This window comes from Bos grunniens, chromosome 3 (genome assembly GCF_055505025.1).
Source record: "Bos grunniens cultivar Pamir isolate PY7600 chromosome 3, Bosgru_T2T1.0, whole genome shotgun sequence".
NCBI lineage: Eukaryota > Metazoa > Chordata > Mammalia > Artiodactyla > Bovidae > Bos > Bos grunniens.
In genome coordinates this window covers 117579050-117595010 of record NC_141167.1, presented here as the reverse complement: position 1 = coordinate 117595010, position 15961 = coordinate 117579050, and the positions used below count along the sequence as shown (strand labels likewise).

General features: G+C 39.7%; 1 protein-coding gene across 4 annotated transcripts in view; it reads right to left on the bottom strand.

Annotated features, from left to right (window-relative positions):
• Positions 1-14840, bottom strand: part of PBX1 (PBX homeobox 1) — a 334444-nt gene extending 319604 nt beyond the window's left edge. For 2 of the 4 annotated variants that reach the window (XM_086394563.1, XM_086394562.1), the window contains exons 1-3: positions 14393-14836; positions 13900-14190; positions 10581-10654 (exon numbers count right to left, since the gene is read on the bottom strand). In XM_086394563.1, the coding sequence (XP_086250689.1) occupies positions 10581-10654; positions 13900-14090 (265 nt within the window). In that variant the 5' untranslated portion in view covers positions 14091-14190; positions 14393-14836. Of the gene's footprint in view, positions 1-10580; positions 10655-13899; positions 14191-14392 lie in introns of all 4 variants that reach the window. The other 2 variants (XM_086394561.1, XM_086394560.1) reach the window with 2 other exon arrangements.
• Positions 14841-15961: the final 1121 nt, after the last annotated feature.

Sequence of the window (15961 nt, the reverse complement as noted above, 5' to 3'; positions counted from 1 at the left end):
CAGAGCCCCCTCCTCTGAAAGCCTAGCTAAGCGGGATGCTGCCGCAAGACCTAGGCGCCCGTCTAACCAGGCCCGGCGAGAGGCATTGCGATCCTGTCTGAAGGGGCCTCTCTTAGCACAAGGCCATGTGGCTCACTGTCCTGCTCCTCCATGGTTTCTTAGCATTTTCTTAAGTTCCCAAAGTTTTATTTTGTAATGCGTCCCTTTAAACTCCTTTTCGGAAACTCCGATTTCTCTTTTCCACCTGATCTAAGCAAACAGGCTCTCTCATCTCTAAGGTTTTTGTTGCTTTCTTTCCCCGTTGATTGGCCTCGGGAGGAAGTGGCTTTAATTTATTCCTCACAGGATCTGGTTACTTCTCGTCTGGCCTTTATACTCCGTGCTGCCCGGGGCATCACCACCTACCCACACCCAACCTCGCATCTCCCTTGCAAGGGGTTAGGGGTTACAGTCACCCTGGTAAGGAGACCACACAGAGGAAAGCTGTGCTTGTATCGCCCCGGCTTTGTTTTTAAATGTTTGTTAATGTAAGCAGGGTGCACGGCCCTAGCACCTCTGCAGTGAGGAATTAACGTCTGTACCCTCATATCCACAGAGAGCCTTTCAGAATGGATGTAGGCTGGGCTCATCATCAGGGTCTCTGAGAGGCTTTCTTTGTTAGGAACAAAAGATAAATGCAAACTTTCAGTTCTATTAACAATGGTAATTATAAGGAGGATTCTCTTACAGTGACTGGAGCTCAAATCACCTAAAACCCTCAGAAAAATGACTGGCGGCCCTGCCAGCACAGGCCACTAGGTAAATTCATTCCTTTGACCTCCTGGCAGATTCAAACTTGTCTCAAAGCAGGACAAACAGAGAACTTTTCTCACACTGACACTTTCTCAAGGAAAGTCAAACATCTTTCTAAATATCTTCACTTTAAGTTTCCAGAAGCCCCACTGACAGATAGGTGGGAAACAGACATCGTTTTAGTGTTTCAGCTGAGGCACACTGAACAAGCAACTGTCCACAATTCTGAGGTGTAAAGCAAACCTAAATTTGCTGACTTCCTGGGCCGCACCATATGAACTTGGCAAAGGTATACCGCACTTCCAAGTCCAGAACCGTAAATCTTTGTATTTTCCAAAAGCAATTTTCAGTCTAGAATCCAATAGCTACAAACAGATAGGATGCAAAAGAAACATAATTTGCATTTAGTCATGGAGTCAACAAGGTGGATTAAACTGGGACTGGCCTCCAGCTGGCTTTGTAAAATGTGATACTGAATGCTTCAATTAGGGGGGAAAAAAAAAATTACTACTTTTTTTTTTTCTCCCAGCTTGCCTTTCCAACTCAATTTGATTGATGGAAGTTGCTTTAACACCACCATAACCAGTTTTACATGACTGTCTAGAAAAGATATAAGGAGTCAGAGGATAAATTAGAAGTGCCATAACAATGAAAGAAGAAGAATTTCCTTTCATAAATGCTATGTATCCAGGCCCTGGTGGGGACCATGTTAGACCTCATGATCTGTGAAAGGTGGGCTCAGATTAGTGGCTCACTGAAGTGGCCCATTCCATGGATGTAGAAATATGAGACCATGAAGATAAATGGCATTCTCAAAATAACATAGTACCTTGGAGGCAGGCAGCGTTAGGTCTTAGAACTCTTGACCCAAGGTCCAGCAAACTTTTTTTGTCTCCACATAGAATTCTCTGTACTTGTTCCACTGTATTCTAGAAAAAGGTGGTTATTTCCGCCACCTATTTTATTTTAGGGAACATTTCAAATGCAAATCCTTAGGATAAGGAATCAAACCATAAAACAGGGAGTCAAGGAAAGAAAGAAGTAAAAACAGAAGGAGTTACAGGGGAACTACCTCATCCTGGCTCCCAGGAGTGGGATATTCCCTGCTGGAAAGAAATGCCTTAGATATGGTTTTTTTTTTTTTCCTCACAACATGGCTATCCATCAAGAACCAATTTCAGTTGGTGCAGAACCACCAGATCAGTGTGAGTAGGGAACAACCAGGAGTCTTCCTTAGTCTTCCATGGCAGCATGGACAGCCATGCTGTCCAATATGGAGGACACTGGTCCCATGAGCCTCTTGGGCACTTGGAGTTGCCCACTTGGGCTAGTCCAAATGGAAGATGTGCCACAAATGTAAAATATACAATAGATTTGAAAGCCTTAATACAAAAAGTGGAAATATTTCATTAATAATTTTATATTGACATGTTGAAATAATTTAGATATACTTGGATTTAAATAAAATGTATTCTTACAATTAATTTCACCTGTTTCTTTTCACTTGTTTTTTTCCAGTGGACTACTACAAAATTTAAAACATTAAATTTGGAATGAAATATGGGTTCACTGCATAGCACTATTCAATGGGATTCTTCTCTCGCTAGAACTCTAGGATTGAAGGCAGGAAGTACAAGAGTGTTGGGATACCTTCTGCTGAGTTTTGGGGGTTCCCCCCTTTCATACAGAAAATCTTTTAAAGCATTTAAAAGCACTGTCAGGAAGTATCTCAGGGAGTCTGAAAACCTTGTGGCCAGCGCTGGAAGAAAACCCAACCTGAAAAGACAGTGTCAAACTAATGAGACCAGAGGTCGACAGTCAGTCGTGTGGTTTTGAAAAGACAACAGTAGTTGCTGTTTATTTAGCACACTCACGCAACTGTGTGGTTTATATTCTTGTCCTGTTTAGTCCCTCAAGCAAGCCTACATTGCATTGTCTTTACTGTATAGCTAAGGATACTGAAGCGCTGTTAAATCAACTTTCCAGTGTTACACACAAGTGAGGATCTGAATCCAGACTGGTTTCACTCAGACACCCTGCTCTCTCTGTCATACTAGACTGCTCTTCAGAACACTGTCTGGTCTTCTCGGCAAAGGTCTTCTTCTCCGGGAACCTGACACCTGAGATTTCAGCCATAGAGATTCATTCCTTTGACTTCACTTCTTTTTGTCTCTAAAATGCAGATAGTTCTGAGAGAGGTTTCATATAAATCTTGATCGTGTTCACTTCAAGTCAAGCAACTATCAAAATACTTTTTCTTAGAGTAGGTATTGATCCAAGAAGATAAAAAAATACAGTAAACCTTGACACACAGAGGAAAAGAAAGACCAGGGACTGAAGAAAAAGACTGAAAAAATGGAATGTTAAAAGTGATGAAGACCAAATGTAATGTCATTTACAATAAAACTTAAGAATACATCTACTACAGTTACTCTGGAAAAGTTCACCAATTCCTCAAAATGCTAAGCACAGAGTTACCATATGATCCAACATTCAACTCCTAGGTAAATACCCAGAGAAATAAAAACATGGCCACATAAAACTTTGTTAAAATGTTCCGAGCAGCAACAACACATGTGAACAACCTGAATGTCCATCAACTGATAAATGGATAAATAAAATGTGGTATATCCATACAATGGAATATTATTTGGCTATAAAAAGGAATGAAGTATCAGTACATGCTACAGCACAGTGACCCTTAAAAACACCACGCTAAGAGAAAAAAGCTAGGAATAAACCATATATTATATGATTCCATTTATGTGAAATGTCCACAATGGCTAAATCCATACAGACAGAGATTAGTGATTAGCAGGGGCTAGGCAAGAGGAAGAATATGAACTGACTGGTAATGAGTACAAGGTTTTTTTTTTTTTGTAGGGGGTGATAAAAATATTCTAAATTTAGGTTGTGGTGATGGTTGCACAATTTTGTGAATAGACCAAAACCACTGAACTGTATAATTTAAATGGGTGAATTTCATGGTATATGAAATATATCCCAAGAAAGCTATAAAAAAAAAAAAATAAACCTACTAGTACCAAGGTTGTTGTTATAAGAAAAATATCATTTTTCCCTCAAATAGGAACTGATGAGGAAGACAGGTAGAGGTCAGGTTGCCCTAAACTCACTTTATGTTACTCTTCCTCCTCTGAAACTTTGTGAATTGAATGGATGGGCCTATGTGTTTTCAGAGGGAAAATATTTTTAACTATGATTACACAATATCTCCAGCTGCTAATGCTAAGAAAATGTCATCACTAAAAATGCCATTGTAGCTTTACAGGTGCTTGTTGTCCAGTTTGGACATAATTGAAAACCTTCATTTTTGCTCTTATCCATTCTTTTTTTCCCCTCTTCTCCCAACCTCGCCCAGCCTTTTGGCCAGATACAACTCATTCTCACTTTAAGAGAATGGCAAGAGAAACATAAGAAAACAAATCTTAAATTCAGCACTATTTTTCTTTTTTCAGCACAGAATTACAGAGTCTTGGAATTGGCTTGGTCTTTAGGGACCATCTGGTACAAGCCTCTCTTTTTCATGTATGAAAACAGGGCCAGAAATAATAAAAGCTAACAGTTATGGACTGTTTACTCTATGCCAGGCACTGTAATTTACATGTACTACTTCATTTAATCCTCACAATAACCCTCCAAAATAGGTACCATTTTTATCTTTATTTTCTAAGTGAAAAAAAATGAGGCACAGAGAAGTTCCATAAACTTAACTAGGTCACACAACTGAAAAAGTTGGCGATCTGGGATACAGACCCAAGCTGTCAGGCTTCAGAGACCAAATCCTTAAGCACTACTATTACAGCGTCTCCTGAAAGTATTTAAGCTATCTACTTGTCACCTTATAACTACTTAGTGGTATGTCCAGAACTAGTACAGGTATGAGGGACCCACCCCAGTTTCTACTTAATGACAGAGTATCAATGAGAGATATAGTTGACCTAAACTATACCATGACCTAAACCAAAATGGATGAATTTTCCCACCCACTGCAATCTTGATTTCTACCAATTATTGAGAGCCTGAAAGAGAGCTGTCAGAAGTAAGAAGACCTTCCGCGAAGTCACCACTGACCTTATTCTGCCATAAAGGAAGATAGATTTTATAATCCTATGTCAGTTGATCCTCACACTTCTTTTTTTTTAATTCTGGAAATCACTCTACCAAATTCTGAGAAGTGTTATCGCTAAGATGAAGATGAGACAAAAGATTCAACCAGAGACTTCTCCTGATGGGACATAATGACTACCTCGCCAACTCAATTATATATTCAAAGGAAGAGTTAACACATTGGCAACCTACGAAATGGAACAGAATACAAGTATTTAGATAATTTACTATAGAAAATACAGTATCTCTTATCTGTATCACCCAGGGAGCTCAAAGTACTTAACAAACAACTCATTAATCCTCTGCTTATTTTATTAATCACTTACTACATTCCTTAAACCTTACCATACCATTTCAGGTAGGGTGCAAGAGTGGAGCTAGAATTATTATATCCAGTGTTCTTGCCTGGAGAATCCCAGGGACGGGGGAGCCTGGTGGGCTGCCGTCTATGGGGTCACACACAGTCAGAAACGACTGAAGTGACTTAGCAGCTTAGCAGCAACCCAGGCTAAAGCGTCCATGCAAAGGACAGGGTGCTTCCAGGAGCATAGAAAATGAGTAAGAGCTGTCTTTGGGAGATGTACCTAGGACACTGCCTCAATCATGTGGCATTTTGGGTGACTTTTTAAATAAAAAGTAAAGGTAAAAAGTATATTTAGAATCACCACACCAAGTTCCAACCATAACAGCATTCATCTAACAGAAGTTGGAAACCAAAGTGCAGCCTAAGTTTTCCTAAGGCATGCATGTAAAACTATGTCTCAAGAGAAGCCAGGGTTATGCTTTAAATGAAAAAATTAAAATGCTTGCCTATTTAAATATGTTTAATATCTGAGTTTTGGTTTGTTTGCTTGTTTGGGGGTAAATTTTTTAATTTTGCCAACAATAACCAAAAGCATATGAACGTCAGCAGAACAGAGAAGCAAAGGCATGTCGAAAGGGCCGGACCCTCGCAGAGCCAGACCTTGCCACCTCCCCACCCCGGGTGCAGCCCGCCACCCGCCTGGGACCCAGCACCCTCACTGCTCGCAGCTCCCGACAGCCCACAAGGCCCAGACCACAGGTCTCCCCTGTGCCTTTCCCCAACTCATGAACCTTCTTCGAGCTTCCTCAGTTTCACTTAAATTCTCCTCAGTCCCAGTCCTCGTAGACATCCAGTTGCTAGAAAACATGACACCAAATTTCCGAAGACCTCACTCAGGTAGGTCTGACCCGGGCTGCTCACTGCACCCTTTGCCCCACTTCTCAGCTGCCAGAATGGGTCCAAATCGGCTTCTAAAAGGGGATGACACGAAACGACTGGAGAGAAGGGATGCTTCTCATTAGAAGCTGACACTGTGTCTTCCACGGAGTCTTATTATTGTAGGTCTACTGCTCGTATCCAGATCAGAATAAATATATAGGGTCTAATCACCTGCCTTCTGCTAACACACTGTACCTGAAAGAGTGGATCAAGTAAAACCGCATCAAGTAACTCCCCTTCGTTTGCTCCCTTTCTCTCTCTCTGCCCCTTCCTCAAAAAAAAAAAAAATTAAATTAAATTCTATCATCAGCAAGAAAAAGTTTTTTTGCTTTTTCCTTCTAGAGACGAACATTTATGAAAAGTCACTCCTGTCATGTCAGCCCCCAAAAGAATCTGATCAGAGGCACCACTAAATTGTCTGAAGTTATTTCACTCCTGTTCTCTGCTCAAGGCCTAATCTTTTCGGAATTATTTTCCTAAAATATAAACTTCCTTCCACGGTGGCCCCTCCACCTACATATACCAACACACAAACATACACATGTATACACGTGCGTGCACACACACACAAATTATTCTCTAAAGCTATAAAAAGATGAGAAGCAGAAATCTCATAATGTAATTGCTATACTAAAAAGAAGTGGCAGGTGAGAATTAATAAGAGAGGGTGGAAAAAAACTGAAATACAGTAGTAGAGTTAAAGAAAAAAAAAAAAAAAAACTAGAGCCTGTGATGAGAGTGTTAATTGAACAGAGAGAATAAAGGAAGGAGAGAGAGAACAAAAGGGCATTAAGTAAGCAAAACGTAATTTTTTAACATCCTTCAGTGATTTGATTTAACTTCAGAGCAGATGATGCTCAGAGGAAAATTTGCTGAAAACTGCCATATATAGCTATTTTGTTCTAAAATTAAAAACTATTCACAACAATTACAGCTATTCATTACTATCTATAAACAGTCTCCTTAGTAAATGGCAACCAATATTTCGTGTTTTTTCCTCATTTTTAAACCGGCATGATTTTTGACACAGAAATTGTTTTAAAATCAAGAAATGTTTAAAAATATAGTTAAGGTCCTTTTAAGAAATTCAGTATGTTTTAATTTTTTTTTTCTCCTTCTCTCCATTCCATCAACCCCACTACCACCACCTCTACATATATGCAAAACCCAGTCTATTGCTAATATGTCAGCAGACAAGGAATGAAAAAATGAAAGAAAATGAGGTATTAAAAGGTCCAAAACTCTATGAAATCTCTATGCTCCCAGAAGGAACAAGCAGATAAAAGCCGCCTCTGAAACATACTTGCCAGAGGTCTTGCAGAGTTTTCTTACTGTCTGAGATTTGCTGCCTGAGAATTGTTCAGGCATTCCTTGTTCTTGGCATTTTTATTTAAAAAGGCAAAAAGGTATCAAAATAAAAACTTACCGACATTTCTCAACAAGAAGACACTTGGGTTCTTTTTTTTTTTCCTCCTGAATATCCCCACAGTAATTTCTGACTAAATACCTATCAATCAACTGTAATCTAAACGGTGCTGCCTACTTTAGGTGTTATACGCGTCTGTTTCTTTAAAGTTCCAAAAGGTTGGTAAGACAATCTTAAGCTAGTTTCCCTCCACATTTCTGAGTTTTCCAATGAAAGCCTTTGACAAAAATCAAAAAAGCAAAATCCGCCAAGGAATGCAAGCCCCACGCTCCTCTCAGGGTCCTGACTTCCTTGTAAAGACCTAGGTAAAGTGTGCTCCTGGGAGAGTACAAACAGAGCCCACCCTAAATCAAATAACCTCTACAATACTTGTGAAGCAAGCTCAAAAATACTCATTCAGCATAAAGACTTGAAAGTAACAATAGGGAAACTCCCAAAACAATCAAAGAATGCACATGAACTGATCACCCCAACAATCTTGTCACTAGCTCTGTATCAAGAAGCGGGGGGAAACAAGAGCTCCTACAACTTTACAGACGCACCGTGTTGCGGACACATCAACCATATGGAAGATTTGCCAGCTCTCAGAATGAGGGTGAAGTCGATCTTGAGTAAGTAACAGTGCTTTACAATCAAAGAGTTCTTTTCAGCATACCGCAGTTGTCTCCTACCTACAACACCGAACACTCAACATTCCAGGAGAGGTTTCTTCCTTCTCCTTAATCCTTCTGATACACAAATTGAGGAACAGGAGAAAGGTCTTTCTTTTTTTCTCTTTTTATTTTACTATTTTTTTTTTTTTGTACTTTCACCCATGGGTGCCCTCTTAATCCAAAACTTGTGCATTTGTGTGTTTCCCTCTTAACACAGGGTCAGTTATCCTTATTATTTTCAATTTACAGTATTCACTAAACTATTTTTAAAAATATATTATTTGAAAGACAGCATACAAAACCTTAATTCAGATTTTTAAAAAGCTCCAGACATTAATGTAACTTAGTAACAGAAAAATTTTAAAACAGAATATATAATCCAACAATAAATTACACCTTTAAAGCATGATTCTGACCGACACAACTGCTGCTTATCACCATAGTTTAGGCAATACTCACGTGAGGAGCAAACTCTTGAATCCACACCAGAACCAGATCTATAGTCACATCCATCCACCTTGATCTACTGCCTTAGCAGTAGATTTTAATTAGAAGACTAGAATTAAACACTTTGACCACAACATACATTTAAATGCCTTGACAGACTTCCTTTCAATGAAAATCTGAGGGCGTCTTAAAAACAGAGTCTCTCTAGACTGAATTATCAAATATGCCTTTATAGCTTGATTCTGTATTTTATGAAACAAGATCAGCAGGAATGCATACCCAAGTAGCAACAAATTTCAACAAACCAAATATTCCATGTAAATTAGAATCAGAGAAAAAAGAAACTGAGAAGGAAGAAAAAAACAAAAGATAAAGATATATACGCACTTAGGTTTCCTGCTCCAGGCTAACAGAGAAAAAAAACTAAAAAGTGTGACAAACTGAGAAAGCCCCTTTGATATCTGAATGTACAACCCATACATTTCTTAAAAGGTATATCACAGCTAAAACAATGCAATTCCCAGCTTTGCATTAAGGTTAGGCTTTGGCAGGGAAACCTGGAAGACTTAAAAGATCTGAACATCACTGCTCAGGTGCTTTGTCTGGGATGTCACGCACAACACAAATAACATTCAACAAAGGAGCTGCTTACTAATTTTCCATACATTTCAAGACCCGAGTAATTACATATTCGATCAATGGTCACATCTTGAAACTATTTATTTTTTAAAATAGAAACACAGAGAGCCCTCAAAAAGAAAGCCACCCTGCATGCCCTCAGAGCCCCTCCTTCCTTTTTTTATGTGTAACTATCAATGTATATCAACTGGGCATGCAATCATATTTATTGTCACTTTCATTCATGTCATGCCCTTGCTTATATGGTTTAGATATGAATTATTGACTGTTACACTCCTTGTTGTAAAAAATAAATAAATAAATAGGATGGCAGGTACTCTGCGCTGCTCCGCAGCGAGCGACCAAGTCAGAGGCCAGCTGAAGCTCCCGCTTTATATAACCACCCCTCATTCCTCATCTTTACGCCCTGGCTTCAGATTGCCTTCTCAACTCTTTCTTTTTACAAGGGAGAGACGCACTCACTTTGGAAAATTAAGGATTAAAATAAACAAACAAGAGGATGTTGCTAAGTGTCCTTCCCAGAGCATCTGTTGTTTAAGAACACCTCTGATTGATGACTGCTATTTTTTAATTGTTGCTTTAAAATTTAAATGCCCTCCTGGGATGTGTTATAAGTGTGTTAGTTCATGATATGAGGTCTAGAAAGTAAAAAAACAACAGAATGAGTGAGCTCGTCACATTCTGTTCTCCTAAACCCAGCAATTCTCCCAGCTATAAAATCACAGGGCACTCAAATACCGATAACCTGATGTTGTGTGACGCGTTCCACAAAGGTATCTGACAACACTCTGAAAAGAACTCTAGTTTGCTGCTTCGTGTAATTACAAGAAAAAAAGAAGAGGAAACTTTAAACACTTTAGCACCCCCATGCCCAACTCCAAAAACACTGTCTTAAAGATGGGCCAAAATATATTCTTTTAAGAAGTGGACTTTTACTTTCGTATTTTTCCCCCACAGGCACATTATTCTATAAATTTCCCTTCAGAACCTCTGTTTTAGCTTCAATTTCAAAGAGGCCAGGAATAGAGTTAAGGCAAGCAAACCGCTAATGTCTGGTAATAACTGTCAAAGAAACTTGGTGCTTTCTGTTCCAGGAAGCAAGGCTACTAGGACTTCCTATTGGAATATGCGATCAATCTTGAAAGTACTTCTTTTCTGAAATTTTAATATTTAAATAATGGGTTCCTGATTGCTGGTTTAAAGTGGTCAATTGGCCAAAGAAAATGCTTAAATGTTGGAATCTCATTCCTACCTGTTTTCTCTTTGATTTCACACAAGACATTAAACAAGGCAGGCTTCATTCTGTGGCAGTTTAAAGCATGTTTTCTGCAAGAAAGAAACAACAGAATAGCTTAGGTGGACTCCTGGGATCAAGCTGCTGATAATGCACAGGAGGAAAAAAATCGAGCATTTAGCCAAAATTATAGACCAAGCATAACTCTGTGGCATGCTTCAATTGCTTTATGACTTAATATAAAGAGTCCCGCCATAGAAAAAGAAATAATGTTAATTAGCAGGGAGAGAGCAGGGATTTAACTACAGAACAGAACTAACCTCAATTATGCTCATTTAGGAAGAGTTTGGGGTTTTCTGTTTTGTTTTGTTTTGTTTTTTATGAGTAGTTTAATCCAAGTGGAAGTCTTAAACCAATAATCCTATCCAGGGCAATGAAAAGACAGCAGAGTCAAATGCATGGGTTAACAGTTTTGTATAATCTACGCAACCACCATAGCCTAGGAGCTGTCTGCTTCTCAGTCCGTGTGTGTGTGTGTGTGTGTGTGTGTGTGTTTTCAAATTTAATTCATCCATGTGTTTGAATTCATTCCGCAGATGCCCCTGTATTCTCATAAACACAAGATGCTCGAAAGGTCTTCTGAGCAGAACTGTCAATTTATAAAATTTCAGTCCCCAAGTTAAAGAGTATGGAAATGCATTGCCAGGGGGCAAACATACCCATATGGGGAATAGATTCATTTCTCTGTGTTCACATTATGTCGCTTGTGCACACACTGCTTATTTGCAGGTGTTGAAATTCAATTATTTACAATTAGGACCTTGCACCCATTGGGGGAAAAAAATAAATACAATTCTGCCTTTTAGATTAGTGATTTACCTGGTTCTTCTGTGTGTCTGTATTCAGCATGCACTTAAGGACCAAAACAATACCTTTCCCTTGATTTTACTCTGGAAGCACTTAGCAGAAGGATATTGTTTTGGAAACAAAATACTGATCATATCAGCTATTAGTTAAGGGAATCGTGTTGACTAACTAAAATGAATGTATAAAGATAAATGGAAACCTCTGGCACTCAAGACACATGCAGTTCTTTTTAAATTCCTTTCAAAGTTAAAAAATAGATACACATCCTGAGGAACGGAAACCAGAAGCACGCTCTAACTACTGTACAGTAGAAGAGTCATAATCTCAAAATTCAAGAGTATCAAAATAAACATAAACATTGTGTCTAAAATACGAAGGGTTCACTGTATAAATAATAAACTTACATTATGAAGATGTTACTAAGGAAAGGAAAACCCAGTTAAAGTATTTGCTGAGTTACATTGTTTAACTAAAAAGAAAAGCTTAGTGGTGATTTAGTTCTGGTGTGGGGTGAGAAAAATGGTGAAGAAGACTTTATGGTATCAAAGACTTCTTTCTGGGCCTTTTATAGGAGTTTTCATTAAGTGTATTCTTATATAAAGGCCCAAATGCAAAACAAATAACAACTACAAAAAATTCTATGCAGCTTGGCAGAAATATTGTATTGCCAAGCACGTCCATGGGGTTGGGTTATAGAGAACAGAAAAATCTCCCCATCCCAAAATTGTGTTTGATTCTCTTAACATTTAGGCCATTAAAAGGGTGAACCCACCAAGTCACGGCTGTCCTCAGTTGTACAAAAAGGAGCGGGACTAAACATCAGAAAAGTGGTGGTTCTCAGTGCTACCAGCCCCTTCGGCTGCACAAACTTGTTATTAGAGGCGTTTATTGGTATGTCTGAGTTTATTTTTCTAGAACAATGTAATGGAGAAATCTGTTCCAGTTCAAAAAGAGATTGCCAGTGGGAAATCTTTCATTGACCCTACCTATTAGCTTTTCTCCAGATAATAAAATCCAAAAAGGGCACCAAATAATTTTTAAAAATCTTCCTCTATTAAGAAAAAAAATATAGCATAGTTCCAGTCTCTGAACCTTTCCAAGTTTTCAAGTACCCATAAACCTCAGGACTTTTGAGTTTACATGTTGCATGTGCTTACAGGTAAAATAAGAGTGTAATTCATGTCATCCTTGAAATTGCTTCTTCTCATTTTCTCAATTCAAATTCCCATTTCCCTTAAACAAAAATACATATAATAATGTCTTCTCCACAGAACTAAGTCTTGTGAGGTAGAGAAACTGTGTACATATGACTTAAAAAAACCAGCTACTTCTGAGATTTAATAAAGCTGGGTAACTGCAAAGACATATGTGGCCATTAGAGTGTCTTAAAATCTTCTTTTCAAGATCGGCCGTGGGCAAGCAGTTGGTGGGTTACCATTTAATTTTTTTGGTTTGTTTTTTTAAAGAGAATTTACTGTAAAATCCTGGAGTGGAGAACTATATACTTGGCAATGGATTAACTGAGAAGCTACACAGCTTCTTTATAACGCTTCCTTAATGAAGGTCTTCGTGTCCTATAGGATGGAAATATATAAAATACACATTTGCCTTCATTTCTATTTTACTAGCATCTAAGTGGTCCTGAAAGAAGCATGGGGAAAAGAGCATGCTTGATTTTCTCCCCCCACCCCTTTTTAAAGAACCATACATTCTGTGCCACAGAAGGGTAGTTAACCGACTCAAAATAAGAGACAATAAAGTTACACTACATATCCGAGTCTCTAAAACCGAACAAACATGTTTAAAAGCAACAGTATCTCTTCTTTCTTTACATCAGCCTTTTTGAAACAATTAAATGAATGCAAAATATTTTCTGGATGGCTGACAACTACTGACAAAGAATTACTCTTTTTTTTTTTAATATGGAAAGGGGGAAAGATAAAAATTAATTTTAGAGCAGTACGTTCACATAGAAAATTCAAAGCCTCTGATTTACTTAAGGAGTCAACTATATTTGCAAATAAAGTGTTCATGGGACATTTTATTTTGTAATGTTACGGAGTCCCTCAACAAGAAGACATGCAATGCTGTTCAAAACTTGACAATTCTGCTCTCTCTGATACTTTTTTAAAGCAGTAAAAAGTGCCGAGGGCCGCTTTTGGATCAGTTGGCAGTATTTTCGGCTTGCCTGAGTGTTTGTGTGGATATATATGAAGATCTCTATATTCACACACACAATATATATGAAAATATACATACAGACAGCCACATCACCGCATGGGAGATTGCACTTTCGATAACAACGCTCCTTCAAATTTTACTCCTCCGCCATATAGTTGCTCGTCAAAATGGGCCAAGGAATAACATTTAAAAAGAAAGCGCTGTGGTGATTCGGTTCCCATTGTTTCCCCCAGCGAGAGGGAGAAAAACAAAAAACCCCAAGAAAGGAAAAGAAAAGCCTCCATCTCACCTGGCCTGCGCCTCATCCAAACTCTGGTCTGTGATGGTCATAATTTGCTGTAAAATGTCTCCAATGTCCTGCTTCCTCCCGCCCTCCCCCTCGGTCCCTCCGGCCCCATCCTGCAAGTGCTGGGACAGGCCGGGGTGTCCGGCCATCCCGACCCCAGCATGGGAATGCATCAGCCTGGGCTGCTCGTCCATCTCCAAAGGCAACGGCAGCCCCCGGCTCTTCCTCTTCTGCTCCTCGGCTCGGCTCCTGGGAAGCACCAAGGCTTTTTATCCTTCAAGCTGTCTTCAAATCCTTTTCAGGATAAACAGAGAAGGGGGAAAAAAGAAGACCAAAAGAAGAAAAAAAAAAAAAATCCCTTTGCCTCTTTAGAGGATGGTGGGAGGATGGGGAGTGGGGAGGGGGAGGGGGGCGTGAAGGGGTTGCGGGGTGAGGGTGGGGATAAGGACTGGTGGGGAAGGGTGTTGACTCCAAAAAAGCAAGAAAAATAAACCACCTTCCCACTTGACGAAAAGAAATCAGAGCTGGCTTTTGGTTTTTCAGTCCGTCTCCTTTGCACGGCAGAAATGGGCTCCCGGCGCTTAAATCTGTGGCTTAATCCTTTTGCAAATATGCATTGGCCGGGAGAAAGGAGAGGAAGGCAGGGGGATTGCAATGCAAACTTTCCCCCCCCACCCCCCGCTACCCCCCACCCCCACTCCGGGCCAGAGTGATCTCAAAGGGGGTGGGCTGTTGCAAAAGCCAGATCTCCCCCAGCCACGGCGGCAAGGCAGAGCACAGGCTCTCTCCTCCTCCGTGTCTCTGCAAACTCCAGCAGCCCCGTCAGCCTCCTGCTTTTGTTTAGCTCAGGCTCAGGACTCCAGAAACATATACAGAAAAACCACAGCCTGAGAGGAGGAGGAGAAGGAGGAGGAGGACGAGGAGGAGAGAGGAGGGGGCAGAGGAAAGGGGGGAGGAGGGAGGCGGGGAAGCCAGGAGGCGGGGGAGGGAAGGAGAGAGGAGGGCACTCGTAGCCCCGCCCCCTCCCCTGATTGGTCATTGGAGAAAAGACAGGCCCCTCCTCCCTCTACTTTCCTCCCTGCGCCTCCTCCTCGGCCTCCTTCGGCTCCTCCTCGCCCGGCGCCCTGTCAATCAGAGTTCAGAGGTGGGCTGAGAAGGAGGCCGAGCTAACACCAAGTCTCCAGTCCTTAAAGGTGCAATGATACCGTAGCGCAGGCTCGGTTAGTACGTCCCCACTTTTCCTTCCTGCCTCACTTGGATTCCGTCCTTGAGAAAAATGTGGCTCTACTTAAATACAAACGTATAAAATTAACACAAAAGAATATAGACAGTGTGGGTCTCCCCTGCAACCGAGGTTTTTCTTTTCCTGTAACATTGCCGTTTAAAAGTTGATCCTTTTAATTCGTTAGACCTCAGGGAAACTGTTGTGAGCAAAGTTTGTCAGCACGAAGTTGTTATGAAACACAATCGAGCTGTTAATATAATTAATAATGATCTCTAATAAATGGCATATGTAAAAATAGATTTAAAAGAACAATCACAATAGAGCTAAGAGGAATACTGAACTGTAACATTTTGGTTGCATGGAAACTAAATTATGGACTGTTAAACTAAATAATGCTTAAAAAAAGATTAATAAATAAGTTGACCAAATGAAACTAATTCAACATCTCTCTTTCTTTTCTCCCTGGGGGAAATTAGTTATTTGGCTTAAGTACTTAATAAAGAAATGCATTATCACAGTCTGGTTCTAGTTTTTAATATAGTTTAATAAGCATTATTAACTGGAATAAAGAGCAAACTGACATTTATTGAATGCCTACTATGCACCAAGTAATTTACATGAGTTATTTTATTTAATCCCTAAGACATTTCTGAGAGTTATGGATTATTAGTTCCACTTTACAGGGAGGGAACTTCAAAATGCTAAATAACTTCTCTGAGTCCCATAGTTATTAAGTGTCAAGGAAGGAGTATCTCCATCTAACAGAAATGTATAAATAGTGTAAAAATTAGTTATGTACTCATCTTGTTGGAAAAGGGACTATTTCCCTTTTGATGCTAT